The sequence below is a fragment of the Strix aluco genome, chromosome 27 (assembly GCF_031877795.1).
Source record: "Strix aluco isolate bStrAlu1 chromosome 27, bStrAlu1.hap1, whole genome shotgun sequence".
Lineage (NCBI taxonomy): Eukaryota > Metazoa > Chordata > Aves > Strigiformes > Strigidae > Strix > Strix aluco.
The window spans coordinates 6927972-6953085 of NC_133957.1; the positions used below are offsets into that span (position 1 = coordinate 6927972).

At 48.2% G+C, this 25114-nt stretch overlaps 1 protein-coding gene across 1 annotated transcript; it reads right to left on the bottom strand.

Annotated features, from left to right (window-relative positions):
• Nucleotides 1–1599: 1599 nt before the first annotated feature.
• Nucleotides 1600–22728, bottom strand: LOC141915818 (ATPase family AAA domain-containing protein 2-like). The gene is made up of 13 exons (XM_074807693.1): nt 22658–22728; nt 22276–22367; nt 21817–21889; nt 21266–21374; nt 20926–21041; nt 19497–19671; nt 18718–18806; nt 18093–18252; nt 14194–14439; nt 13615–13633; nt 8314–8494; nt 3027–3153; nt 1600–1693 (listed from the first exon to the last, which is right to left on the bottom strand). Exons 1-13 carry the CDS (start codon nt 22726–22728, stop codon nt 1685–1687), a joined length of 1467 nt encoding a protein of 488 aa, XP_074663794.1. The 3' UTR covers nt 1600–1684.
• Between the last annotated feature and the right edge of the window lie 2386 nt (nt 22729–25114).

Genomic DNA, 25114 nt, shown 5'->3' on the forward strand with positions numbered 1-25114 from the left:
AGCAATTTAAATAGATTTGAGGCTCAGAAACACCCACCTAGGGAACTTTTGGGCTAAGAAACAGCAATGTAGGGAGCTTTGGGACTCCAAACCAGTGACTCAGGGAGCGCTTGGCCTGAGAAACACCCACTTGGGCAGCTTTTGGGCCTCCAAAACACCCTTTTAGGGAGCTTTTGGGCTCAGAAAGACCCATTGAGGGAGATTTTGGGCCCAGAAACAACGACTTAAGGTGGTTTTCAGCTGAGAAACAGCAGTGTAGGGAGCTCTGGGGCCCAAAAGCAGCAATTTAGGGAGGTCTTGGGCCTGAGAAACACCCACTTGGGCAGCTTTTGGGCCTCCAAAACAGCCTTTTAGGGAGCTTTTGAGCTCAGGAAAAACTCTGCAGGGAGCTTTGTGGCTAAGGAACATCCATTTTGGAGCTTTGAGGCTCAGAAAAGCCAAGACAGGGAGCGACTTAGGAAGCTTTTGTGCTAAGAAACAGCAACGGAGGGAGTTTTGGGGCTCCAGAAGACCAACTTAGGGAGCTTTTGGGCTCAGAAACAGCACCTTAGGGTGGTTTTCAGCTGAGTAAGAGCAATTTCAGGAACCTTGGGGCTCAAAACGAGCAATTGAATGAGATCTGGGGCTCAGAAACACCCAGCTGGGGAGCTTTTGCACTAAGAGCGAGCAATGTAGGGAGCTCTGGGGCTCCAAAATGTCGATTTAGGGAGCTTTTGTGCTCGGAAAAAGTGGTTTAGGGAGGTTCTTGGCTCAAAACGAGCAATTTAGGGAGCTCTTGGCCTGAGCAACACCACCTTCGGCAGCTTTTGGGCCTCCAAAACACCCATTTATGGAGCTTTTGGGCTCAGAAACCCCTGTTTATGGAGGTTTGGGGCTCAAAAAGACCCATGGAGGGAGCTTTTGGGTTCAAACGCAGCAATTTAATGATATCTGGGGGTCAGAAACCCCCACCTAGGGAGCTTTTGGGCTCAGAAACAGCAATGTAGGGAGCTCTGGGGCTCAGAAACAGGCACTTAATCAGCTTTTGGGCCTCCAAAACATCTGTTGAGGCAGCATTTGAGCTCAGCAAAAACAATGCAGGGAGCTCTGGAGCTCAGCAGGAGCAATTTAGGTAGGTTTTGGGCCGAGAAATACCCATTTATGGGGCTTCTGGGCCTCAGAACCCCCCAGCTAGGGAGCCTTTGGGCTCAGGAACACCAATTTGGGGGCTTTGGGGCTCAGAAACTGCCGACGTGGAAGTCTCGGACACAACTTAGACGACCAATGTGATCAAGTTAATGCCACTTTATTAAAGGTTACACAGCAATTTATACTCTATCTCAAACTTCACGCACCGCTATCTTATTGCTAAAAGCTAAAGCTACTTGTTCACGTGCCCTTTTGCCCCCTATGATTGGTCCCGGTGTGGTGTCCACGCGATGGTCTCCCCCCAGGTAGACCCCCTGTTTTCGACATTCCAACATCTTTATCTCTTGGGAAGGAATGTAGTTTCTCAGGCCGTCTCGGCCTTGTTTTTGTCCTTGAACACAGCTGCAGCTTGTTGTTACAGTGAGGCCCCTCGGTTTGGATCGCTCATAATATGTCCGTTATCTTCCAGCCATTCCACAAATCCCCCTTTTTGTTTTTGAGCGATCCAGACTTCTCTTTTCTTAAACATTTGTTCACCCAGACTATTCAACATCCGTCACAAACACTGAAACAGACAGGGAAGAAGCAACATCAAGATTAGTAAACCTACTAGCACTATCAATACTCTTTTGACCAAGGTCTGCAACCAGCCCCTCATCCCGAGTCTAGTCGTCCAAGATAACAAGGACCACTGACAGGTCGTACAGGAATACCAGGCCATGCTCTATCCCCACAAATCAGAAAACACTCCAGGTGGAAGTTTAAAGCCTCCGGTGGTTTCTACGGAGAATCCTCCTGTTTTCAAATTATTCCAAGAAGAATGCCCTGTCACATTTTGACAACCTACAAATAAATCTCGGTGACCATTCTGAGCTAACCAAATATGTCATGGGTCACCAAACCAAACCACTCCTGTGCCATTCACTGGCTGCAGCTGAGGAACCACATTATGGCCATTTGGCGTCTCCGTAACATCAACATACTTAACAGGTGTAACACTGGCCAACAAATCCAATTCTTGCAAGGGTAAAGAAGTTAACTGGTTTAGATTCTCAATGACTGTCTTTTGCCAAGCTGCATTACGCATGGAGGGCCAATTTAAAATGAAACAACTATCATCATCTGGTCTGCCAATCAGGTCCACTCTCTGTTGTTTCCAATATCCTTCAAAATCAGTTTCATTTTCCTGCAACGGAATGCCAATTAAACAGGTCCTAAAAGGATCATCTGCTTGTTGTAGACTCAAACAGAAATCCTTTATCCCAGATGCGTTTGCCCAGGTTACCCAAATGGTTGCTCTGGGTTCGATGTCAAGAATCCCTTCATGGCTTAATGTGAGCCAAACTAGAACAAATGTGGCCCACATTTGACGTGTAGTCATCATTTCACTTTCCTTTCTCAGGTGTCCTGGTACACCTGCCAGCTTTGAGAGCCATTCTTTCCCAACACCACAACTCTTATCTACTATCTTATTGTTCTAATTAACACACTGCAAAGCCAAACGTCTACAAAGCTTCAAACTCAATTTCTGCTAGAATCCTTTATCTAAGGTTTTCAATTAAGCCTATAACTTTAACAAACTACCGCTGTTTTCTAAAAAATTAAGCCTGCCTTTCTGTAACTAAAAGTGGATTGCTGATATGTTGGCTCGTTGGCAAATTCAGACAACCAGCTTGCTTCAGTATAAACTTCTGAACTGTGATAAGCGGCTGTATTCGAACAGCCGTGCAAAACGACTGCAAGCCCAGGAAAAGACAAAAGGCTTCTCTGTTTGCTGGATGTAGTGCTGTCAGCAACGAGGTCAGAACCAGGTGCAGTCGATGTTCATGTCTCTGAAGTGCCTCAAAACACAGGGTCCTCCGTCCAGTTTGCAGAGACCTACGTAGATGAATTATTACCTGTAAAAACACAAGCAGGAACCCCTGCCTAGGACCTGTGAGTGAGCCTAGTGCTCTGCGTCGTTCTTCCTGACTTCCCCTTTCCAGGGCCGCACCCATCGACTCGGTACCCATCTGACGCCGGTATCTGTAACAACACAAGCATATCCCTGACCGGTCATTCTTAGTTCTGCAGGTCCTCTCCATTCTCCTGTAACGACATCCCTGTATTGAACAAAAACATTACTGTCACATTGGTTTGTACCAGATTTCAAACCCAAACTATGTATTATTACTGGTGGTTCATTTCTATCACCTGTGAACCGCAAAAAATTTAACACATACACCGCTTTTGCAAGTCGCTCTGCAGCAGCCAAGACTTCTCCCCCTTTTTGTTTTTGCAAAAGCGCTTTCAAGGTTTGATGCGCTCTGTCCACGATGGCTTGTCCCGTGGGGGAATGCGGTATTCCTGTGATGTGACGTATACCCCAGAGTTGGCAAAAATGAGTAAATTTCCGGGAAGTGTAGGCCGGACCATTGTCAGTTTTGATCTCTGCAGGCACGCCCAGTGCCATAATTGCAGCATGCATATGTTTGATGACATGCCGTGCTGTTTCACCTGTTTGCGCTGTTGCCCAAAGGGCTAGAGAAAAGGTATCAATAGAAACATGCACATATTTAAGCCTGCCAAATTCTGGGATATGGGTCACATCCATTTGCCAGAGTTGTAAAGGTTGGAGTCCTCGGGGGTTTACTCCCAAACCGAGGCCTACTCCCACCTTCTGGCAATCGGGACAGGATTGCACAATTCCTGTAGCATCAGCCACAGGAATGTGAAATTGTCTGGCTAACATTTTTGCTGATTGGTGAAAAAACTGGTGTGACAGCCTGGCCTGTTCAAAGGTGTTAACGGCAGGGCCCGTCCAGGCTGGAGCGACAAGTTGATCGGCTTGAGCGTTTCCCAACGCAAGGCCTCCACATTGTTGATGACTGCGGATGTGCATAATAAAATATTCATCCTGACGTTGGTTCAAAAGTGTCAGCAATTGTAACAACAAAGTATGTAATACAGGATTTCGCACAGGTTTCACCATGCTGTTTTCCAGACGTTGTACTGTACGTACCACATACAATGAGTCTGATACTATATTAAGAGGTTCTTGAGACCAGCGTTGAAATGTCCAGATAACAGCTCGAAGTTCTAAAGTCTGTAAAGAGTCACCAGGCGCTCCAGGGAGTAATTGATGTTTCCAGGTGTCCCCTTCCTTCCAAGTGACTGCAGCCCTTCGAGATTTTCGTCCAGCATCAGTGAAGACAGTTATCCCTTCTACTGGAACCTCTGATCGCAAGGGTAAATGTACAAACCGCTGATGGCATAATAATGACAAAAGCTTATCCGATGGATAACTATTGGTGATAGTACCTAAGAAATCAGCAATTGCTATTTGAAAGACAGTTGAAGCAGATAATAACCAATCTAAATAAAACTGAGATACAGGTATGTAGATGACTTCTGGTTCGATGCCTGAAATATCTGAAATTCGCTGCCTTCCTTTTATGACAAGCTGTGAAAATAATTCAGGACGTGTAACTACTGTGTTTCTGGGCTGAAAAGAGAGAAAAATCCATTCCAAAATTCGTAAATTTGGTTTTGTTTCACTCAACTGAATAATAAGCCCCAATGGGTGTTCACGTTTACCCCCAGAGTTAACTATCATAAAAGAAAGAGCTTTATCATCCAGTCGCCTGTGAGTATAAGTCGTCATGATTTTGTTGCTAATTACTTGTAAAGCTTACTGTTGATCCTCATCCAGTTGACGGCGCTCCTGAGCTTGTACAGACGTGCCCAGGAGTGGCATCAAAGGTTTCAGATCATCGTTCGTAATTCCACAGATATTACGAACCCACTGGATATCCCCAATTAATCTCTGCGCATCAGACAATGTTTCTATTTTTGTGTTGATTTTAACCTTTTGAGGGCGAATCACTGCGTTTGTAATAATCCAGCCCAGATACAGCCATGGTCCCTGCTTCTGAATTTTCTCTGGTGCTATCTCTAATCCCCTCTCCCTGAGACTGCATGTTAGCTGGCCCAATATTGTCTCGCAGTCTAGTTGTTTTCCTGCTACTAAGATATCATCCATGTAATGATAAATGAGTAAATGAGGATACTGTTTTCGGATGGGTTCCAGAGCTCACGCAACGAAAGACTGACAGATCGTGGGTGAATTTTTCATCCCTTGCGGTAGCACCACCCAGTGATACCTCTTTGCTGGTTCGGCCTTATTAATCGATGGCACTGTAAAGGCAAACCTTTCAGCATCCTCTGGATGTAAGGGGATTGTAAAGAAGCAATCTTTTAGATCGATAACTACCAGATCCCAGCCTTCAGGTAACATTACTGGGGAAGGCAAACCAGGTTGTAAGGTGCCCATGTCAGAGATAACCGCATTAATCGCTCTCAAATCATGTAACAGACGCCATTTCCCAGACTTTTTCTGGATTGTAAAAATTGGTGTGTTCCATGGGCTAGTTGAAGGCAGGATATGTCCGGCATCTAGCTGTTCCTGTACCAAATCCTTAATAATTTGCAGCCGGTCCAGTTTTAGCGGCCACTGGTCGATTCATATGGGATCATCAGTTTTCCAGGTTAATTGTACGATTGGCTGCTCTACCGTGGCCGCACCTAAAAAGGCGAAGTAATCAATCGAGCTCCCATTTGACTGAGCAGATCTCTGCCCACCAGTGCCACAGGTGAGTGCATCACACAGGGATGTGTGGTTACTAGCTTGCCATCCGGAAACATAAATGCTATTGTGTCTCTGCTGATGGATGTGACTTGAGTTCCTCCAACCCCTAGAATTCCTGTATTAGCAGGCAGTAAAGGCCACTGACTAGGCCATAGATAAAGTGGTACAATTGTGACATCTGCTCCAGTGTCAACGAGCATTCGTAATTTACTCGTCTGTCCATTAGGGTGTCTCATCTCCATCTGCTCCTCTGGCTTCCCCCGACTAATGTCCAGGGCTAACAAAACATCTGGTTGTCCGGTGGACCCAAAGCCTTTTTCACCTCTCTTCTTTTGTTCTGCATTAGGCACTTTTGATTCAAATGGAATTAGCTGAGCAATTTTCAATCCCTCCATGATAGTCAAAGGAGGAGTAAGTGTGTATACCATGATTTTAATTGTTCCCTCAAAGTCAGCATCAATAAGTCCTGAGATGACAAAAATACCTTTTTTAGATTCTGAGGAACGTCCAATTAATAAGGCACTTAAACCATGTCCCAGAGGTCCCACCAGATTAGAATCAACCAGATGTATTGTAGTGTCTGTAAGTGTAATAGCTACTGCTGTTGCCAAGTCCACTCCTGCGCTTCCTGAGGTGGCAGCGGAGCAGCGGTCCAAGCACCCTGGACTTGTGTCGTCGCGCGAGGGTGGGGCGCGCTCTGCCTCCCGTTTCCCCTCTTACGAGACACGTGAGCGCGACATTCTGATTTAAAATGACCCATTTGTCCACAGTTAAAGCACTTCTTATCTCGCTTGCCTTTGATGTGTTTGCCTCTGACAATTGGTGTTACTGCAGCTCCTACCGCAGCAGCCATAAAGGCAGCTTTCTCCTGATCAAGCATTCGCTCTGCTGCCTCCAGCAGCTGACCTGCAGTAGATTGTCGTGGGAGAAGGCTTAAAGCTTTCTTAGTTTTGTCGTTAGCATTGTCATAAGCAAGCATATCAAGGAATTTAACTTTCATTTCATCACTTAAATCAGGATTGCTATTAATGGCGGCATGCAATCTGTCGATGAATTTTGGGTAGGGCTCCGTGGGCCCCTGTCTCACGCCTGTAAACGCTGGCGCCGCTTTTTCATCATGTACGGCTAGAATGATTTTGAGAGCCAATTCCTGGGTTAACCGTAACACTTCTGGTTGAAATCCCACTTGCCAATCTGGGCTAGCAAAAGGACCTGCCCCCATCAGCATCTGAGCTTGCACCCCATATAGAGGGTCTCCTTGCTGACGGGGTGTGGCTGCGGCAGCGTCGCAGGCCACTTGCCAGCGCTGGAAAAACTGCAATTGTTGTGAAGCTGTTAGTAAGGTTTGTACAATCATGCGCACATCATACGGAGTCAATAAATGTGCTGTAAAGATATGCTGAATTACCGAATTTGTATATGGTGATTTCAACCCATATTGTGTTACGGCTAATTTTGCTTCTTTAATCATTTTCCAATCTAAGGCTTCCCACTCATTGCCCTGTGGGGTCACTATTACCGGGAACGTCATTGGGCCAAGTTCGTTAAACTGCCCCTCTATTATAGCATCCCGAATAACTCCCCGCCAATGATTTGCCGGATTATTATTACCACTCGCGCGTCCCAGTGCCCCCCCTCCCCTTTGAGCCAGTGCCCCCCCTCCCATTTGGGCCAGTGGTGGCGGAGACCCGATAGCCACTGTTTCCCTCTGACCAACGCCCCCCCCCGTGTCGCGGAAGAAGGGGTTAAAAGGAAGAGGCGGCGGTGCTGTGGGGGTGGGCTGAGCCGCTTGCTGCATTCGGATTTCAAGTTGCTCTAACTTTCTCGTTAACTCTTGCAAGTGCTGATCTTGTAAACCGTAACGAGATTGTTCTTGCGGCGACTGAGGTGTCGGGGGCGAGGACGGGGGCAGGGGTGGGTAGGCGCCGTCCTCTAAAGAGGAAGCAGCTGCGGCGGCTGCGGCGGCGGCGGCGGCAGCGGGGGGGTCGGGCGGGGGCCGGCGAGAGCGGGGCCGGCCCGTGCGCTCCGGTGATTGATCTTTTGGGCTTGAGGGAGGGGAGTCGAGCTGGAGCAAATCGGCTGATTTTTGCTCGTGCCGTACGGGTGCCGCGCGTGCAGCGTCCCCGTCCCTCCTTTTTGGAGCCACCTTAGGGAACAGGGATCCCGCGAACGTCATAGCGGTAGCGGAATCCTTGGCACCAGCACTTTCTGCCTCTGCTGACAAGGCAGCGAAAGCGGAGGCGGGGGTCTGCCGTTCCGCTTTCATTTCTTTCAGAGTGTCTAGGACCACTCTCCACACGGTGGAAAGTTTCCTACTGTCTTTGGAACCTGAACTAATGTCATCCCACAGTGCCGCGCCAATCTTTTCCCAAGTAGTTAACTCGAAGGCTGCGGTCTCTGAAGCAATTAGTTCGTGCTGCCGAGCCCACAACAGCAACCTCCTCAGGTTCCCCTCATCATAAGAAACTCCTCTCTTAGCGAGTATGTGTTGGAGGAGCTTAACCACTGCCGCTTCTTCTTTACTCAGCGTGGACCCCATCTCCTCCCCAGCCGCTCACCTGATCAGGGCGAGATTCCCGACGATTTCGCGCGCGTCTTCCCAGGCGCCGGGGCAGCGCCTGCTACGGCTGGCTTCCGCCCCCTCCGGACCGTCTTCTCTTGCTCGGGCGAGCACCGACGGGAGGGTCCCGATTCCCCAGGGCTTGAGTCCCGCGTATTCGATGAGGCTCCCTCGGGTCCCTGTTTCAGGCGCCAGTTGCCGACGCGGAAGTCTCGGACACAACTTAGATGACCAATGTGATCAAGTTGATGCCACTTTATTAAAGGTTACACAGCAATTTATACTCTATCTCAAACTTCACGCGCCGCTATCTTATTGCTAATAGGCTAAAGCTACTTGTTCACGCGCCCTTTTGCCCCCTATGATTGATCCCGGTGTGGCGTCCACGCGATGCTCTCCCCCCAGGTAGACCCCCTGTTTTCGACATTCCAACATCTTTATCTCTTGGGAAGGAATGTAGATTCTCAGGCCGTCTCGGCCTTGTTTTTGTCCTTGAACACAGCTGCAGCTTGTTGTTACAGTGAGGCCCCTCGGTTTGGATCGCTCATAATATGTCTGTTATTTTCCAGCCATTCCACAAGAAACACCCACCTAGGGAGCTTTTGGGGTAAGAACCAGCAATTTAGGGAGCTTTGGGGCTCAAAAGACCGACTTAGGGAGATTTTGGGCTCAGAAACAGTGACTTAGGGAGGTTTTTGGCTCCAAAGCAGCAATTTAGGGAGCTCTTAGCCTGAGAAACACCCACTTAGGCAGCTTTTGGGCCTCCAAAACAGCCTTTTTGGGAGCTTTGGGGCTCAGAAACACCTCTTTAGGGATCTTTTGGGCTCAAAACCAGCAATTTAAAGAGATTTGGGGCTCAGAAACCCCCACCCGGGGAGCTTTTGTGCTAAGAAACAGCAATTTAGGGAGCTCTGGGGCTCCAAAATGTCAATATAGGGAGCTTTTGGGCTCAGAAACAGTGACTTAGGGAGGTTTTTGGCTCCAAAGCAGCAATTTAGGGAGCTCTTGGCCCGAGAAACACCCACTTTGGCAGCTTTTGGGCCTCCAAAACAGCCTTTTAGGGAGCCTTTGGGCTCCAAAAGACCCATTGAGGGAGCTTTTGGGCTCAGAAACTGCGACTGCGGGTGGTTTTTAGGTGAGAAACAGCAATGTAGGGAGCTCTGGGGCCAAAAGCGGCAGTTTAGGGAGGTCTTGGGCCTGAGAAACACCCACTTGGGCAGCTTTTGGGCCTCCAAAACACCCTTTTAGGCAGCTTCTGTGCTCAGAAACACCTGTCTGGGGAGATTTTGGCCTCAGAAAGTCCCATTGAGGGAGATTTTGGGCTCGGAATCAGCAAGTTAGGGTTGTTTTCAGCTGAGAAACAGCACTTTAGGGAGCTCTGGGGCTCCAAACCAGCAACTTATGGAGCTCTTGGCCCAGGAAACACCCACTTTGGCAGCTTTTGGGCCTCCAAAACAGCCTTTTTGGGAGATTTTGGGCTCCGAAACAGCAACTTAGGGTGGATTTCCGCTAAGAAACAGCAGTTTAGGGAGCTTTGGAGTTCCAAAGCAGCAATTTAAATAGATTTGAGGCTCAGAAACACCCACCTAGGGAACTTTTGGGCTAAGAACCAGCAATGTAGGGAGCTTTGGGACTCCAAACCAGCGACTCAGGGAGCGCTTGGCCTGAGAAACACCCACTTGGGCAGCTTTTGGGCCTCCAAAACACCCTTTTAGGGAGCTTTTGGGCTCAGAAAGACCCATTGAGGGAGCTTTTGGGCTCAGAAACAACGACTTAAGGTGGTTTTCAGCTGAGAAACAGCAGTGTAGGGAGCTCTGGGGCCCAAAAGCAGCAATTTAGGGAGGTCTTGGGCCTGAGAAACACCCACTTGGGCAGCTTTTGGGCCTCCAAAACAGCCTTTTAGGGAGCTTTTGAGCTCAGGAAAAACTCTGCAGGGAGCTTTGTGGCTAAGGAACATCCATTTTGGAGCTTTGAGGCTCAGAAAAGCCAAGACAGGGAGCGACTTAGGAAGCTTTTGTGCTAAGAAACAGCAACGGAGGGAGTTTTGGGGCTCCAGAAGACCAACTTAGGGAGCTTTTGGGCTCAGAAACAGCACCTTAGGGTGGTTTTCAGCTGAGTAAGAGCAATTTCAGGAACCTTGGGGCTCAAAACGAGCAATTGAATGAGATCTGGGGCTCAGAAACACCCAGCTGGGGAGCTTTTGCACTAAGAGCGAGCAATGTAGGGAGCTCTGGGGCTCCAAAATGTCGATTTAGGGAGCTTTTGTGCTCGGAAACAGTGGTTTAGGGAGGTTCTTGGCTCAAAACGAGCAATTTAGGGAGCTCTTGGCCTGAGCAACACCACCTTCGGCAGCTTTTGGGCCTCCAAAACACCCATTTATGGAGCTTTTGGGCTCAGAAACCCCTGTTTATGGAGGTTTGGGGCTCAAAAAGACCCATGGAGGGAGCTTTTGGGTTCAAACGCAGCAATTTAATGATATCTGGGGGTCAGAAACCCCCACCTAGGGAGCTTTTGGGCTCAGAAACAGCAATGTAGGGAGCTCTGGGGCTCAGAAACAGGCACTTAATCAGCTTTTGGGCCTCCAAAACATGTGTTGAGGCAGCATTTGAGCTCAGCAAAAACAATGCAGGGAGCTCTGGAGCTCAGCAGGAGCAATTTAGGTAGGTTTTGGGCCAAGAAATACCCAGTTATGGGGCTTCTGGGCCTCAGAACCCCCCAGCTAGGGAGCCTTTGGGCTCAGGAACACCAATTTGGGGGCTTTGGGGCTCAGAAACACCCACCTAGGGAGCTTTTGGGGTAAGAACCAGCAATTTAGGGAGCTTTGGGGCTCAAAAGACCGACTTAGGGAGATTTTGGGCTCAGAAACAGTGACTTAGGGAGGTTTTTGGCTCCAAAGCAGCAATTTAGGGAGCTCTTGGCCCGAGAAACACCCACTTTGGCAGGTTTTGGGCCTCCAAAACAGCCTTTTAGGGAGCCTTTGGGCTCCAAAACACCCATTGAGGGAGTTTTTGGGCTCAGAAACTGCAACTTCGGGTGGTTTTTAGGTGAGAAAGAGCAATTTAGGAAGCCCTGGGGCCAAAAGCGGCAATTTACGGAGGTCTTGGGCCCGAGAAACACCCACTTGGGCAGCTTTTGGGCCTCCAAAACAACCTTTTAGGCAGCTTCTGTGCTCAGAAACACCTGTCTGGGGAGATTTTGGCCTCAGAAAGTCCCATTGAGGGAGATTTTGGGCTCGGAATCAGCAAGTTAGGGTTGTTTTCAGCTGAGAAACAGCACTTTAGGGAGCTCTGGGGCTCCAAACCAGCAACTTATGGAGCTCTTGGCCCAGGAAACACCCACTTTGGCAGCTTTTGGGCCTCCAAAACAGCCTTTTTGGGAGATTTTGGGCTCCGAAACAGCAACTTAGGGTGGATTTCCGCTAAGAAACAGCAGTTTAGGGAGCTTTGGAGTTCCAAAGCAGCAATTTAAATAGATTTGAGGCTCAGAAACACCCACCTAGGGAACTTTTGGGCTAAGAACCAGCAATGTAGGGAGCTTTGGGACTCCAAACCAGCGACTCAGGGAGCGCTTGGCCTGAGAAACACCCACTTGGGCAGCTTTTGGGCCTCCAAAACACCCTTTTAGGGAGCTTTTGGGCTCAGAAAGACCCATTGAGGGAGCTTTTGGGCTCAGAAACAACGACTTAAGGTGGTTTTCAGCTGAGAAACAGCAGTGTAGGGAGCTCTGGGGCCCAAAAGCAGCAATTTAGGGAGGTCTTGGGCCTGAGAAACACCCACTTGGGCAGCTTTTGGGCCTCCAAAACAGCCTTTTAGGGAGCTTTTGAGCTCAGGAAAAACTCTGCAGGGAGCTTTGTGGCTAAGGAACATCCATTTTGGAGCTTTGAGGCTCAGAAAAGCCAAGACAGGGAGCGACTTAGGAAGCTTTTGTGCTAAGAAACAGCAACGGAGGGAGTTTTGGGGCTCCAGAAGACCAACTTAGGGAGCTTTTGGGCTCAGAAACAGCACCTTAGGGTGGTTTTCAGCTGAGTAAGAGCAATTTCAGGAACCTTGGGGCTCAAAACGAGCAATTGAATGAGATCTGGGGCTCAGAAACACCCAGCTGGGGAGCTTTTGCACTAAGAGCGAGCAATGTAGGGAGCTCTGGGGCTCCAAAATGTCGATTTAGGGAGCTTTTGTGCTCGGAAACAGTGGTTTAGGGAGGTTCTTGGCTCAAAACGAGCAATTTAGGGAGCTCTTGGCCTGAGCAACACCACCTTCGGCAGCTTTTGGGCCTCCAAAACACCCATTTATGGAGCTTTTGGGCTCAGAAACCCCTGTTTATGGAGGTTTGGGGCTCAAAAAGACCCATGGAGGGAGCTTTTGGGTTCAAACGCAGCAATTTAATGATATCTGGGGGTCAGAAACCCCCACCTAGGGAGCTTTTGGGCTCAGAAACAGCAATGTAGGGAGCTCTGGGGCTCAGAAACAGGCACTTAATCAGCTTTTGGGCCTCCAAAACATGTGTTGAGGCAGCATTTGAGCTCAGCAAAAACAATGCAGGGAGCTCTGGAGCTCAGCAGGAGCAATTTAGGTAGGTTTTGGGCCAAGAAATACCCAGTTATGGGGCTTCTGGGCCTCAGAACCCCCCAGCTAGGGAGCCTTTGGGCTCAGGAACACCAATTTGGGGGCTTTGGGGCTCAGAAACACCCACCTAGGGAGCTTTTGGGGTAAGAACCAGCAATTTAGGGAGCTTTGGGGCTCCAAAGACCGACTTAGGGAGATTTTGGGCTCAGAAACAGTGACTTAGGGAGGTTTTTGGCTCCAAAGCAGCAATTTAGGGAGCTCTTGGCCCGAGAAACACCCACTTTGGCAGCTTTTGGGCCTCCAAAACAGCCTTTTAGGGAGCCTTTGGGCTCCAAAACACCCATTGAGGGAGTTTTTGGGCTCAGAAACTGCAACTTCGGGTGGTTTTTAGGTGAGAAAGAGCAATTTAGGAAGCCCTGGGGCCAAAAGCGGCAATTTACGGAGGTCTTGGGCCCGAGAAACACCCACTTGGGCAGCTTTTGGGCCTCCAAAACAACCTTTTAGGGAGCTTTTGTGCTCAGAAACACCTGTTTGGGGAGATATTGGGCTCAGAAATATCCATTTAGAGAGCTTTTGGGCTCAAAAGCAACAACTGGGGCAAGGAATTCACTGCCTTGTGAAAAAAGGAAAAAAAAAAAAAAAAAGAAAGGGATTTATATTTAAAGATAAAAACCTAAAGGACAATATAATAGTTTCCTGAATTCTTCTTTAATTTCCTAGTTCTTTGCTACCTTTACCTGGTTCAATGTTCTTTTGCTGTCAACAAACACAATCATCTTTTGCTTCTCTGCACACAACCTTCTCCTTGTGTCTTACTGGTAACGGCTGCTCTCTCCTGCTCATTAGCATTTATGTCTGTCCTTTTAGCAGACTATTCTGTTATTTCCTTATTACCTAGAAGGAAATTTTCTATACTGCCGTGTCCTTTGGTGCTCACAACTGCTCTGACTGAACCCAACTCTTTCACAGCAGTGCAAAGGATGTGTCATTGTGGAGCACTTTTCCCTGTTCAGACAGCGACGTTCTTACCGTGGGTCTTCAGAAGGTGAGGAGAGCTCAGAAGTCAGGGTTGATCTCCTGTAGAGTGATATAGATCGAATAAAGGAAAAACTAGTCAGGAGCTCTGGTTGTGCTGCACAAAGTGTTTTTCTAAGAGCAAAGAAATTGGAAGCTAAAGGAAGGAGAAGTTGGAGGAATGTACTGGGCATGACCAAGAATGTCAGGGGAGGCTGTGACATCTGCTGGCATATCAGCTCAGAGCTGCTGTGGCACGCGACTCCAGGTGCACACACTTGTGCTGTCCTTCACCTCATTACTCTGCGCACCGCGTTTTGGCCCACACGGGAAAGCCGAATCGGCCGTAGGTGGCTGAGGTGAGGCAAGTGCCACGAGTGGGAGACGCGGCAGCAGCTAGCGTGGGTCAGAGGGCAGCGCGTGGGGAAGAAGGGAGCGGAGGCTCGGGCCGTTCGGGGAAATCTGTTATCCAAACGTTCCTGGCCCTGCTGGCATGCCGTTAGCTCACAACACCGGGACTGTGTCTCTGCGGGGTGTTTCTGCCTGCTCTGGGACAGGAGCAAATCGTGACCAACGCAGAAAATGCAGGAAAGCAGAGCAAATTCTGGAGGGGGTTAATTCGAGGTGTGGGGGAAATGGTAAGCCGAAACGTTGTTGCCTCGTAAAACAAAGGCTTTAATCTGTTTATGGAATGTGGTGCCGTGGCAAGGTTTCAGATCTCACAGGTGCCAGCACTGGTTTCACAGCCAGTGTTACCCCAAAAAGGAGCACCAGGATCTCTCCCTCTGCGAGCTGGAGGTGGGTGGTGTGATCCACGGGCCAGAGGTTGGAAATGCACAAAGCAGGGTTTTAAAGCCAGGCTTTAACTGTTTTTCAAACCTTGGCATAACTTGGCAAATCCAATAATCCTTTTCAAACCCACCATTTTTTAAAAAGTATTCTTCTATACTTGGTGCTAAACCCTCTTACAAACAGCTTTGAAACTCCCACATTGTCCATCACAGCTTCCCCTGAAGCCCCGACTCATCAGAGTCGATTTCTCACAGGTTTTTCAGGAGATTTTACTATTCCAGCTATTGCCATCTCAAGGCCACTTCCAACGTGTCTCTCAGCTTATCAAATGGAGGAATTCCAGGCATCAGAACTTTCCATTGTGCTGCCATTTAAATTTAACTTAAGCTGTATGTGATGACCAGGGAAAGGAACGCAGAGAAACCCTTTTTGGGCGTCAGTTCCCTGTAATGAGCAACTCTCCACAAATCTCTGACAGTGAGAACTGTGTTTCGGCCATAACCAGGGCATTTTCTGTGCAAACTGTGCCTCTGCTTTCGAGCTTCCTCACATGGATTACTGACGGCTCCTTCTCATCTGCCGCGCTTCAGCTGTGTCTTCTCTAGAGCCCTTGTGCTTGCAGTGGAACAGGTACAAGCCATAGAAGAGTGGCTCGTTTCTACGTCCAAGGAACAGGGGAACGGTTACATTTTCCACCTGCACAAGTGCCAGTGCCAGCCAGGCCCCGACACGGGCAAGCGCCATGGAGACAGGCGGCCCACTGCCACGTCACCGTGCGGTGGGCTGTGACGTCAGCGAGCGATGGAATGTGACCTCACGTCCCTCCCTGCAGGCTCTGCCTGCGCCCCGCCCAGTCTGGCTCCTGCCTGGACTCCTGCCGAGCGTGTCTGCGAGGTCTGGAGGGTCGAGCGAGGCTGCTCCGGGTGCTGGGTGGTGCTTTGGGGGCTGCCGGCAGCAGCTCTCGGTGCCCGTCCCGGAGCCATCCCCTGTGTTTCCCTGGCCCTGCCTGGGTCAGGCAGCCGGGCACCGCCGGGCGCGCTCGCGGCAGCGGAGGTGAGCTGTGCGGGGGATCGTCCCCCCGGGGCGGGCGAAGGGGCTCAGGGAGCCCGAGGGTGTCCTTCGCCAGGGGCCTGGGCATTTCTTCCTCCCCTCGCCGGGAGAGTGAGTGACCGGGGCCTGTCTCCATTTTGCAGCATGTGATGCCAGCGAGGGGGAGCAGCTCCTCGTCCTCAGCTCTCCCCAGCCTGCCGCAACAAGCCAACATGGCTGAAGAGAGCGAGTGGAGCTGCCCCATCTGCGGCGAGACCCGAGATGGCGCCGCTTATGCGACCCCCTGTCTGCACCGGTTCTGCCTGGGCTGCATTGTGCGGTGGGCCAAGAGGAAAGCGTCGTGCCCCCTTTGCAGGCAGACTGCCAAGTCCGTCGTCTACTCTGTGCGGGCAGAGGAAGATTTTCTGGAGATGACTATCCGGCAGCACTCCTCCCGTCCATCGGTTGCCGGCCACCAGGACGAGCAGCGGGCTGCGGACCCAGTGCCCGTGGGTGGCTTTCTGCCCCGTGTCTGGGCGCGCCTTTTCCGGGACCGCACGGAGATCCTGGAGCCCCTGATGCCCTGGCTGAGGCAGCAGCTCCTGGAGATGTACAGGGAGGGCTGGTGGGTGGCGGATTTGGCGCAGGCCACCATCATCGCACATCTGTGCCGCTACGGGCCGGACGAGGAGGCCTTGGTGCGGAAGCTGCAGCCCTTCCTGGAGCACCGGACGGTGACGTTTGTGCGCCAGCTGGTCGCCGTCGTGGCAGAGCGGTGCAGGGAGCGCTTCATGCGGCAGCTGGAGCCCTGGGACTCCCATGTTGCCGAGGAGCAGGAGCACAGCCCCGCGGCCACCCCTGGCCCTACCGCCGCCCCGGGGGACACTCCTGTCCCCGACCCCAGAGCGCAGGAGGAGCCCCGTGAGGAGCTGGGGCAGGCGGTGGCAGGTCCCTCCGCTGCTGGCCAGGGCACAGACTGCTCACCCGGGGGGCCCCGGCGCAGCCCCAAGAGGAAGGCCAGCTGCTCCCAGGACTCTTCAGCCCACAAGCGGCCACGCCGCCGGCGACGCTAGGGTGGCCAGAAGCCAGCGAAACCAGGGCCGGGCCAGCAGCTGGGGTGCGCGCCAGCCCCCAAGGGGACTTGGAGGTGCTTGTTAGAGCCTCATCATGAAAGAAGGAAAATAAAACGATGAAAACTTCATGAGAAGTCTCAGTCTCTCCTTACACGCAGTGCGGCTGGCATTGCTCTCGTCGCCACCCGTGATGCTTTCTCCTCCTCCTCCTGGGGCTGTGCTCACCTTCCCCCTCATGAGGCTGCTGCAACTTCCACAGTGTCTACCACAGCTTGTCCTGAAGCCCCGATTCATCTGTCAGAGGGTGTATTTCTCAGAGGCTCTTCCAGAGATTAGACAGGTTTATCTGTTGCCATCTCAAGTCTTACTTCCATCGGGTCTCAGGTTATTATCAAATCAATGAATTCCAGGCCAACAGAATTTTCCATTTCTCTGCCATTTAAATTTAACTTCAGCTGTCTTTTATTATCTTCTGTGATCCATTAACAATAATCAAGGAAGTCTAGTTATGGCATTTAAATATCTTTTCAAATTTAGCCTAAGGCTCTTCCCCTTTTTGAATTCTTCCCTTCAGTAGTTTGTATAGACATCCCGCGAGTGTACAGACTTAATTCTTTCTACAGAGAGATTAACATATTGCTAATCCTCCAGAAACAGGTCTTCAGCATTTTGCAACCATAAGAAATAGTGGTAGGATATTTGAAATGGAGCTTTTGTTCAACAATCCAGCAATAATTCTGGAAATAAACGGTCCTGAGCCTTGGTTGCCTACTCGCGGACAGACCAAAGGCAGGCGGCCGCTCTCTGCCTTGGCTGGAGGACTGTTTCCCTGAAGCACCGCCCCTCCGTCCTGTTCCCAGCTTGCCTCGCCTGCAGTTCGGATGTGCAGAGGGACGGGCTGTGTTGCAGCAGGGCAGCTGGGGCACAGCCAGGAGAGCCTGAGCTGGGGCTGGGCGCTGGGCCTGGAAACATTTCTTTCGTTTCCAAGATGAGAGAGCAGTGATTTATAGCTAATTCATGCATTCAATCTTCCTTAAACATTTGACTAGAAGCATCCCATTTTCTTGGCTGGTCACACTGAAACCAAAACTAACTCTAGAGCTTTGGTGAAGTCACCTTAATCATATATACTCAGGACCAGACCTGCCCTCACAGCACAGCACAGTCTCTCCAGATATCCCTCTTCTGTCCCAGTTGTACAACACTGGTTTTGACTTTCACAGCTCTGTGACGCTGCATCGTTACGTGGTTTTGTTATAAAGATGGACTCTGCCACATTAGCGTTAAGACTGAGTTTAAGTTCTTACCTCTTGATTTGGCAGGCTGAAGAGGAGCTCTCGATCAAAGCGTCCGGGTCTTCGCAAAGCAGGATCTACGGCATCCGGCCTGTTGGTGGCTCCGATCACCGCAACCTCTCCTCTGCTGACCAAGCCATCCATGAGTGCCAGAAGTGTTGAAACAACAGAGCTAACAGGAAAATAGCATTTTCATTCACTGGTTTAGCAAATTTTCACAGAATCACAGCATCATCTCGGTTGGCAAAGACCTTGAAGGTCACTAAGTCCAACCATTAACCTCACACCGACAGTTCCCAACTCCACCATACCCCTCAGCGCTGGGTCAGCCCAAAATTTTGTTACGTTCTACATGACCTTCTCCAATGATCACTCAGAAAGGACAAGCTTTTAATTGATTTTTTAACAGATTAGTGGCTCATTTGAAGACAGAAAAAAAAACAGACTAGGTAACACAAGCCTTGTGCTAATCTCAAGCTTAGCGAATTGTTTTCAATTCTTGTTTAAAAATCATTGGAAATTTAGTAGCATGGAATTACTAGTTTTCAGGATAAATGAATGTGTCACAAAGTTAAATAGGTTGTGGTCTTTTCACAAAGATCAAGCAGCTTCTACGTAGGTACAAAAAATGTACTACCTATAAATTTGGTCTTGCTTACTGGACCGCACAGGAGCGAGACCATCTATCTCATCAAAGAAAATAATCGAAGGTCGCATCTGGTGGGCCTGGAATGAAAACACAGGAATATTGACAGAACTAAACCAGCACTATTTGAAAGGGAAAATGCATGAAAAACGTTATGGTTGGAAAGTCACTGCAACTAGATTTTTCAGACCAGCATCAGGGATCTCTAGTAGTTGGGTGAATGAAGAGGCACGAGTAACAGAAGACAGCAGCCTCTGTCAACCCCCGAGACCGGGTGGCAGGACACAAATCACACCAGGCATTTTTACAGCTCTTTGGCAGCCCCTGAGAACAGAGCCGGGACTTAATTCAACTACAGGTTCTGGAAGCAAGCTGCCATTATGAATTTAAATGACCGTGCTTTTAGCCTGCATCTCCTTCCCTCTGATCTAAAGCCACCATATCTCTTGCCTCTTGAAACCCTTTTTGTGGCTGTTTTATGTGGGGGTTTTTTTTGTGTGTTGTTTCTTTTTTTTTTTTTTTTTTTTTTTTTTTTTTGTGGTGGAGGGTGGGGGTTTGCTTTGCGAGGTTTTCTTGTTTATTAATCTTTCCCAGTACATCTCAAGATTTCAAGCCCCTAAAAAACCCACTGAAAAAGGAAACACTGGCAATCCCATTTCAGTGGAAGGAGCTGACAAAACACGAAAAGAAGTGAACTGTCCTTAAAAATACTGACCACAGAAAATTACAGTGCCAACTCGGACAGAACACATGGCACATTTCAACCTTACCTGATCAGATAATAAACGAAGCTCTCGTTCGGATTCCCCCACCCATTTGCTCAGGCAGTCAGCACCTTTTCTCATAAAAAAGGCTACTCTCCTGTCACCCTGGCTACATTCTTTAGCCAGTGCACGAGCCACCAGTGTCTTTCCAGTCCCTGGTGGACCACAGAATAGGCAGCCTCTGCAACAACAACAAAAAAAAAAATTAAGTAAGAAAAAAACCCGTTACAACCCCCACCTTAAAACACACAACTCCTCTCTCCTAAACAAAAGACTTCATCTCTACAACAGCGGGAACAGCTCAAGTGTGAGAAAAGACAAAACGGGTGGAAGTTCTGTGTTCCTACACAATTCAACAAGGCAGCAAACAACATGAACAAAGAGGATAACACAGATGTACAAAACCTTGAGAAAAGATCACAGTGTCCCAGAAGGACACTTCCAAAACTGCTGACAAACCAACAGGGTGGTTACAGCACGGGGGAGCCAAACAAGAACAACTCCAGTGAAGGATGAGACTGGGCTCTAACATGAATCACCAGTTCATGTTTCAGTGACGCACTGCGTATTCATGCTTGTTTTCACAAGAAGCAAGGTTTGACAGTGAAGCATTTCATTCTCCTTCAAAAAGCTTTGAGTTACTGGATTTGGTCTCCCAGACCATCCTTTGCTGATGATAAATGAGGAGGAAGTCTAAAGCTGGGAGGGTATTCTGCATTTCCAGATAAACTTACTCTTCATCTAAAAAAACCAATACACTGCTCTTTCAAAGAGAATGCCAATGAATAAAGAAGTAAAACACTGAAAGATTTTATTTTCATGATTCGTAATATTTTAAGTTACTGCAAGCAAAGAATTTAAAGTCATATTTCAATATCCATGATCGAGTTTTGATGACCAAGAATATATAAAGCTAACAATTAAATCTCTAATAATTTCATCTTATAACGCAGAACTAATTCAGCTGTGTAAGAAGTGGACACATTCTTATTTTAGCCCAAGCACAAACACCCACTGCAAGGTTCTAGTTGCAAGTCCTATCGGTTGTAAAATGTCTACTTGAGCACTTGGAGAAAAAGAGTCAGTGGGAGAGACAAGTGGACTTCCAAGCAACAAACGACAGGTGACTGCCAGTAGGTAATTCCTTCCTGCTTACAAACTAATCAAGTTGACTTGCACATAGAACTCCAACTAAAAACAACACAACCCCACCTTTTATAGGCAAGACACCTTTAAAGTGTATTCTCACCACACACTCAATCTTTGAACCCACCTATATTCTGGTTTCTATCCATTTTTAAGAAATTACTTTTTGCTACTGCTAAAAACCCCCATCAACGCTGCTGAAAAGTTTGAAGCATGAAAATGGATCGATACCTCAGTCAAATATTCTCCAGAACACAAGTGAATTGTAGTTTTAAACAACATCTGTTACCTTGGTGGTTGGACTTTCAATCTCTCAAAGACTTCTGGGTACAGCAACGGAAAAATGACCATCCCTTTTAAAGATGCGATGTGGTCAGAAAGACCACCCACACCATCACATCGGACCTAAAGAGAAAGTCAACACAACACATTTTTGCGTGTTAAAGAAAGCTGCGTCCTCAGTGAGGTTCCATCAGGAACCACACGTCAGCACAAGGGGAACGTTCTGGGCAATTCTCAAATTGCTCGAGAGAAAACCGTAAACCGAGGTAGTTGTAGGCAGCACGTTACTGAAAGCTTTGATAAACCCTGGAAACACCTCGCTGAGACAATGAACTAAAAATACTCACCGAACAATCTGTCTGCACTGGAGCACCATCAGACAGACTTGCTCCAATGTTCATTTGATTCTTGCGAATTCCCTTTAACTCGTCTTTCCCAAAGTTGAGTGGAAGACACCTGGTTTGAATGAAGGAGAAAGAGAAAGGCGCTTTCTAACTTAGGGTGCAGCTAGAAGGTTTTTGCTTTTATAACGATGGCAAGTGAATGCAGAAAACCATAAACGAATGACCATAAACTTCCTAAATCCTTAAAGATTCCTTCAAATGGGTTTACATTTAATATCCGTGAGTCAATAAAGGAAAATGGTCACTCCAGACATTAAGCCGTTAATTATTTTAACAACTCTTTGCACTTACGAATACCCATGCCAGTACGAATGCAAGAAACAGTTATTCTGCACAGGGAGACCATCAACCGACCTTGACCTGTGTGATGGAAGAACCCCCCAAAACACACTGACATCTTGCAAAGATTTTACATTCAAAAAGTCACAGCCCGAGGGGATACTTATTTCAGTGTGGCTGAAATCTATTTATAAATTATAATTTACTGACATTACATTCTAAAGGCTGCCCCCCACTGCTGGTACTTGCTGAGGACTTTGGGATACACGTGCCAGAAGACACACATGTCTGAAAGACATCAGGCTGAAACTCATCTGTTAGATTGTCCTTAAAATAGTTCTTCTAGAGCATTTGTTATGAAACAAAACCTCGGTCATTTCCTCTATTTATAACATTTTCTGTTACGGTGCTTTTCTTTCTGAAGAAACCCCTGTAAAGCACAGTAATTAAAACATTACATGTTCCTCCCCCCATGCCTGCCTAGAAACCAAACTGCTTATTAAAAACCAATTCTAAAAATCCCATTTTAGAGAGTCCGGTTACAGTTGTCAGTACCAACAGATACGATTAGATATTGCCACTGTTTAGAAAGTGACAAGGTGACTTCACAGGTAGGCAGCTGCAAACCCCTGCCAGACTCTCCAATTTCATTAACTTTCTTAAATCTCTGTTACGGCTGCGCTTCCCACACCTCTCAAGCTGCCCTCCATCATCAGATGAGGATGCGGAATCACTCTTGTGGGCTGCCCGGCTCCGTCTGCAGACACTGAAACAAGCAAGTAACAAAACTGAGGTACGCCCTAAGTCACATCGAAATCTAAGTGAATTCGATCTCAGAATTTACTTTGAGATCTATGAAGTTTCCAGATCATTGCACTCTTATGAGTCTGATTTCAAGTTACATTACGTGATTTTCCTTGTGACAGCAAAATTTAGTTTTTCTTAGGAAGGTAAAATGTTTAACCAGTTTGCAAAATTTCATCAACAGATCACTCGTTGTGTGCAATCTCTTTCTCTCTCACACACACACACAGACAGAGCTTCACCTGGCATTACGTATCCACCCCAGGAAACAGAAACCTTTTCAACTTATTTAAAAATTTGGCTTCAAAAACCCTTCCTTCCATAACTGTCTGCTTTCAGGGATGCAAAACAAAGTGCTTCCTATCTAGCAAGAGACCCCATTCTCCATGCTCTAACTGGCTCAAAATCTCTCTGTCTTTACTATTGCAATTTATAATCTCATTTAGCATTTTTCTTGTTTAAGGATAGTTTCATACAGAAACATTAACTGATTCCAGAGAGAAACCAGAATCAGTACTTGGGAGATGAAAACAAAAATTAAAACTTCCATACAGGTTCTCCCTCTAACTCAATTATCTTCAATTTTAAGAAAATAATTTGTATCCCTCAAGGTTCAATAGTCTACGATTTTCAGACAGATATTCTGGCTTCAATTCCAGAATAAAAGAATCTCAGTTCCACAATCTCAGCCACAACCTCCACAACCACCTTATCAGTGATAAGGCAGCATCAGTGAAAAGGCAGGAAAACTGCCTTTTAAAAAATCTAACGGCTAATAAAAAGCAGAGCCTCCCCGCCAACATTCGTTGTCTTTATACCCTCAGACCACAGCAATAACCCCACTATTCACCTGTAATTACCACCAGTACAGAAACCCTCGAAAGCTTTATTCAGTGACGTGACTGAGGGCACTATTGATAAAGAAGAACTATCACTATTCGACAGAAGAACTAGACACCAACCTGTTAGTTCTTCCGGAAGCCCCTCGTGACTGACTGTTTCTAAAGGAACGTCTGTCAGGTGAAGACTGGCCCGAAAAAGACATCCTACGTTGTTTTGGTTCTGTTGAAAGCAAAGAATTTACAACACTGCTACAAACAAGTTTAAGAGAAAGCAGGATAGTGGAGGAGGCAGAAAACGGGATGTGTTTCACCCATCTCTAATTTCAAAGAAGTTTCAAGGGATTTGGGGAAGGGGATTTGTTTTTTTTTTTTTTAAATCAGTGCACAGTAGAAGTGAAAAAACACCCCCCTGCTTTTTAAGGAGAACTGAAAAACACAAGAGTAAGATTATCAAGCATGTTTAATTACTGTTCTTTGAAGGATACGTAGGTCATTTTTTGACCAAAAATCAACAGTAAGTGTGCCAAAGGGCAAAGAAAGATAACGTGTACATGATCCATGCATTTCATAACATTTACCTGCAGAGTGAAGGTAAGAAGTTGAGCGTGTGTGTATATTTTCATTCCAAAAATATACACATAATGAGTATGTCATTTTAATATGGTACGCACAAAGCAGTCAGAAAACAGGTTGCTTGTTCTTCTCTTAACCGTAATTTCAGGTTAAGTCAGAGGGCAAGTTAAAGTCACAACACGAAGTGATCATTCTGGTTCACAAGACAACACATAAATCCACCAGCCCACACACCAGAGACGCTCGACTATGAAGGTGTCTCTGCACCGGGCAATCTTATGCTCTCGCCAAAGCTCTTACTTCATAATTAGCAAATCAGCAATTAGACAGCTCTCAACCTTTTCTCCTACCAGCATCAGACCCCTCTAACACGGCTGTGCAGACCAATCACCTCTCGTTCACGCGCTGTTCACGCGGCGGTAACTTCTCACAGCTCAGCACTTTCCCACAGCTCAGTGTTGCAGCTCTCCGTTGTTTTTCCCTGACACCTCGGCACAACTCGGCAGTTTCTTCTCTCTCTCCCAAGGCCTGTTTCTCACCAAAGCCTTGCTGCTTCTCCGGGGCTGTGCAGAGCTGACAGGCCGATGCCGACCCGCCTGTCTCCCACAGACCTCCACACACAAAGCTCAAGCCCTCCCGAGCCTGTCCCAGCCAGCGCCCCAGGAAGGTGCTGTCAGACCTCTCCGCTCCCCTGACAGCCCCCCGGCCAGCTCCCCGGCACAGGGCACACGCCGGCTGCAGGCCGCCAGCCAGCCTTAGGGACAGGGAGTCACTTCAGGAAAACTCACCTCTTCCCCAAAGACCCGGTTCTGCTCCGAACCCGAGCGACCGCCGCGAGCCCACAGCACCCTGCCTCTCCGCAGCACCCGAGGGGTGCAAACCCCGACCCGGAGCAGACACCAGCCCTGTCCCACCTGCTTCACACGGCATCCCTGCAGCCACAGGCACCTCCTGAAAGGGGGGAACCTGCGACAGCAGTTTTTAAATGTGTTTCCACAAAGACCAGGCAGTTACAGAAAAGAGATTCCACAGGGAGAAAACCAGGGAAAAGGAGGAGGAGGAAGTCGGTCTGCCTGGCTACATGAAATGGGGATGAGAACAAGCAGAGATGCAGGGCACAGCAGAACTGAACAGGAGCTTGAAGGTGACAGGAAGAAAAAACAGGCAAGATGAACTACACAGGTGTTCTGGACAGGAGCCTGGTTTTGGTTAGGTCTCGATTAATTCTTCCCTATCAGTTATTCTGATGATTAATTCCATTTTCACATGGGCATTTTGTCAACATTTAAGCAGA